The following is a 4,305-nucleotide window of genomic DNA, read 5'->3' as shown; positions in this document are numbered from 1 at the left end:
TTGTATATTTTTGTACATTTTTGGATCCATTACATGCATTTATTTGTATCATTAGATCGATAGTAAGGCGGCATGGTGGACGATTGGTTAGCACATCTGCCTCACAGTTCTGAGGACCTGAGTTCAAATCCAGCCTCGCCTGTGTGGAGTTTGCATGTTCTCCGCATGCCTGCGTGGGTTTTCTCCAGGCACTGCGGTTTCCTCCCACATCCCAAAAACATGCATGGCAGGTTAATTGAGGACTCTAAATTGCCCAAAGGTGTGAATGTGAGTGCGAATGGTTGTTTGTTTATATGTGCCCTGCGATTGGCTGGCGACCAGTTCAGGGTGTAGTCTGCCTTTTGCCCGAAGTCAGCTGGGATAGGCTCCAGCGCCCTGCGACCCTAACCAGGAAAAGCGGTGTTGAAAATGGATGGATGGGTAGCTATAGTATTTTATTTTATTTTGTTTTAATAAAGTAATAAATGGGCGGCACGGTGGACGACTGGTTAGAGCGTCAGTCTCACAGTTCTGAGGAGCCGGTTTCAATCCCCGGTCCCGCCTGTGTGGAGTTTGCATGTTCTCCCCGTGCCTGCGTGGGTTTTCTCCGGGCACTCCGGTTTCCTCCCACATCCCAAAAACATGCATGAATTGGAGACTCTAAATTGCCCGTAGGTGAGAATGTGAGTGCGAATGGTTGTTTGTTTGTATGCGCCCTGCGATTGGCTGGCAACCAGTTCAGGGTGTACCCCGCCTCCTGCCCGATGACAGCTGGGATAGGCTCCAGCACGCCCGCGACCCTAGTGAGGAGAAGCGGCTCAGAAAATGGATGGATGGATAAAGTAATAAATGTAAAATTTATGTAAGTGAATTAAATGGTATTATATATGAATGTATTTAAAATATATAGTTTGTATTATGTTTTTTAAATTTTAATATTATTATTTTGAACACTTTCAAAAAATACTATTTAATTTGTATTATTATTGTTATTATTAATAATTGATTTTAATGCATATGTTTGGACATTTTGGACACAATTTAGTTATATTACTAGTATAGTAAATTAATTCTTTTTTAAATGTATTTTTATAACATTTTTATTGTAGGTAATAATTTCGATAATGACTTCCTTAGATGACCTCCTCATTAAGTCATAAATGTGTTTTTGTTGCTTGGCAGGTTTATTGTCATAAATGCTTTTGCAAGGGCTCATGCTGCACACATTTGGATTCACATTTTATGGTTTCCATTTTCACATAAACACTGTTTCGTCATCTAATGGTAACGCGGCATCATAATAAAAAGTGCAGCAAAAGCACACACACAAAAAACAAACATTCAGAGAAACTCAAAGTAAGAATGTGGGTGTCCTTTTCTCCAAGTGGGCGAGGCTTCCCTCAGCCAAACAGACGACGTCTCTGGTGCTGTAGAGGAAAATAAAGGTTGAGTTTCACATTGCATTTCGTAATTTAAAAAAATAAATAATAATTCCAAAGATGAAAGACCTTTGGGGAGGTCTTCTTGATGTGTTTGACGGCCTTCTCGTAGATGCTGGACATAAGCTCCTGCACCCACGTCTCTTGCGGGTCACAGCAGTACATGCGGCCTTTCCGCATGGTGAAGCTACAAGGATGGCACGACATTTTAGGAACAATACATTGTACGGTCGAAAAACAAAATAGCGACAATCTGCAAGGAATTGACACCCACCCCAAAAAGGTTTGTAATTGCCTGAAAATGTCACAAGATGGCAGCAAAGCACATTTTTCCCCCGAATAGACAAGGCTATGGCCTGAGTAAATAAAGCTACTCCCCTTACTTTGCGTTTCCTTGGCTCCAAGCTGCCACAAGATGGCACCAAAGCTATATTATTATTATTATTATTATTATTATTATTCAATTTTTTGTTTTTTGTTTTTTTTACATTACATTACTATTACTTACCCGCGACCCAAATGAGGATAAGCGGTATACTGCCTATCTATTAGCTATTATTATTAGTTATTCTTTTAGCTTAAAAGGGATGGATACATTCCGGTACATCAGCATATTTGCATGTGGCAAGTTGCGCGTCATGGGTGTGCTCACATGACAGCGCGGATGTTGCAGCCTCCATCCGTCTCCTGAATTCTGTACTTGACCGCACGCTCCCGAATCCTTTTAGTGAGCTCTTTCACGTACGTCAGGCAGCAGTCGTCGTAGGACACTGAAGCAGAGGACACGTGTTGTATTGTTGTTGTTATGAATTGATATGCTGTAGTTCAGTTCATAGTTAATATTGCAAAATCTTGAAGTATGTTGACTGTTCCAAAAATGAACTAGTTCTTTTTTTCTCTCTCATTATGTTGCTGCCAGATATCTCCCTCCAAATATTGGCATTTCGCCATTTTGCTAGCCATTCAGCTTTCACCCTACAGTCTCCAAAACATGAGGAAAAACTTTTTTTTTTTTTTTTTTTTTTTTTTTTTATAAATGAGGAATTAAAACAAAAACAGGACTGTAGTCCAGAATGTGCAAACACGAACACATAACACGGGATGACGGGAACAATGGTGAACAGCCACATTCCCTGCAGCTCTGGCTGACTTAACAATATATTTCACCATACCTATTCTTTAATTACAAAGTAAAATAAATTCCATATTATGACTGCGTGGGTAGCATTCTGATACAAATAATTTTCCTGGTAATCCATTTTAACAATTGTGTATTACAAACAAACCAAAGAAAACGTTGGAAGTCCATAACTAAACTTGGCACTCTTCAACGAAAATGAGTTGTCGTTCAAAAAACCGTTCAAAGATGCCAGAATGAGCGCATTCTCAATAACTTTCGTTCATTGAAGTCGTTCAGGTACAACGCTGGCATTTCTATCGTTCAAGACACATCCTCCCCCACACGGGCAATAAACAGCAACCCTTACTGACTTTATGGCCTGCGGTATGTTGCGCGTCACGATAATAAAATAACAATAATCAGCTGGCGTTTTTTTTTTCCTTACCTTGTGCCATCGCCAGGCTCAGGCAAGATAAGACCAAGAGGATGAGCGGTGTTTCCAAACGCATGGTGCACTCGATTTTGGGCTGCAATTCTGCAATAATAGCAATAAAAGAGAATTATTAATGTGTTTATTTGTTCACTTGTCAACCTTTGGACGCGCTTGCACAGCTTTAAGGAAACACTTGAAATTTACAATAAGGGAACTTCAGCTTAGCAGGATGTCTTTGCTTTTTCTTTGGGATGCTCAAACTCATTTTTTAACATTCATAAAAAGCACAAACACATTTTTAACATTTGTTACAATCCTTAGAAAAATAAGACAACCATGTTCCATTGTAATGATTTTCAAATTTTTATCAGTCATACAAGTGTAGAAATTATTCAACCACACTTGCCAATTTATTTTAATACATGTAACATACATACAATTTTAAAAATAAATGAGACATTCACCATTTTAGCGTTCGTCATTTTAATTGTAAAAATAAGTTTAAAAATAAGCACTCAATCTTCACTCGGGTGAACATTTTGATATTTTTGATAGTCATGAGTACAGTATAATATTAAGTTCTCGAACTCATTTTTCCGCATTCGTAAAAGTCATCCAAGTGTAAAAATAAGTCAACCATGTTAACGTTCGAAATCAAACTTAACTGACATACTACTCGAGGGAGCTTAGCCTGACTGGGAGGTGAGTCTCCTCATGAAGATTCTTTCACTTCCACAAGAGTGTAAAACAAAAGCAAAACACGAGAAAATGGTGACTTTCACTTCACATTGTGACGATAACCATAAAATAGGAAATGGAACTACCGAATTGCCGCGTCTGTCTTCAAAGGTTTATTTTACGGTAGTTTACCACTTATATCGCGTTACTTGGGGTGAGAAAAAAAAAAAAGCAAAATATCGTTAGGCTATCATGGAATGCCTCTCGGTCTTAGCTTGTTTACATTAGCATTAAGGCTAAATGAGTTTTGTGTGTGCGTTGCTCACCTGTGTCTTTCGCCTGCAAGATGCTCTGGTGTGTGTGTGTGTGTGTGTGTGTGTGCGTGTGTTACCTGCACGGGCGAGGCCTACTTATGAGGTGAAAAAGGGGGCGTCTCGCCAGGTGTCGTATTTCCGTCAAAGCGAGTCACCTTTGTACCCCGACTAATTTCTCTTTCTTTTTCCCAGCAGACTTGATTTTTTTTCTTTTTCCTTTTTATTACCAGACATGTGGAGGGGGTATCTATCCCGTATATGGGCTCCGGTTACCAGTTGTTTGTCGACAAGACATTATTGATTTAAGTGAACGGGAAAAAAAAAAAAGAAGCTGTTTGAATG

General features: G+C 39.3%; 1 protein-coding gene across 3 annotated transcripts; it reads right to left on the bottom strand.

Annotated features, from left to right (window-relative positions):
* Positions 1-1,109: 1,109 nt before the first annotated feature.
* ccl25a (chemokine (C-C motif) ligand 25a) lies at positions 1,110-4,101 on the bottom strand. Of its 3 annotated transcripts, none has more exons than XM_061694582.1 (5): positions 4,041-4,101; positions 2,984-3,073; positions 2,071-2,188; positions 1,488-1,605; positions 1,110-1,406 (listed from the first exon to the last, which is right to left on the bottom strand). In XM_061694582.1, the coding sequence occupies exons 2-5, from the start codon at positions 3,045-3,047 to the stop codon at positions 1,380-1,382; spliced, it is 327 nt and encodes a 108-aa protein (XP_061550566.1). In that variant the 5' UTR covers positions 3,048-3,073; positions 4,041-4,101; the 3' UTR covers positions 1,110-1,379. The 3 variants fall into 3 exon arrangements, with proteins under 3 accessions (XP_061550566.1, XP_061550565.1, XP_061550567.1); XM_061694581.1 differs by lacking the exon at positions 4,041-4,101 and adding an exon at positions 3,976-4,028; XM_061694583.1 differs by lacking the exon at positions 4,041-4,101 and adding an exon at positions 3,641-3,710.
* Between the last annotated feature and the right edge of the window lie 204 nt (positions 4,102-4,305).

This window comes from Phycodurus eques, chromosome 13 (genome assembly GCF_024500275.1).
Source record: "Phycodurus eques isolate BA_2022a chromosome 13, UOR_Pequ_1.1, whole genome shotgun sequence".
Classification (NCBI taxonomy): Eukaryota; Metazoa; Chordata; class Actinopteri; order Syngnathiformes; family Syngnathidae; genus Phycodurus; species Phycodurus eques.
The sequence above is the reverse complement of the archived record's forward strand: the minus strand, read 5'-3'. Positions and strand labels throughout refer to the sequence as shown.

Excerpts from the sequence above, each read along its gene's own strand:
- ccl25a (XM_061694582.1), bottom strand. The coding sequence starts at position 3,047 with ATGCGTTTGGAAACACCGCTCATCCTCTTGGTCTTATCTTGCCTGAGC. Across the intron at positions 2,189-2,983 it reads GAGCCTGGCGATGGCACAAG|TGTCCTACGACGACTGCTGC; the intron begins GTAAGGAAAAAA and ends CCTCTGCTTCAG. Across the intron at positions 1,407-1,487 it reads TCAAGAAGACCTCCCCAAAG|CACCAGAGACGTCGTCTGTT; the intron begins GTCTTTCATCTT and ends TTTCCTCTACAG.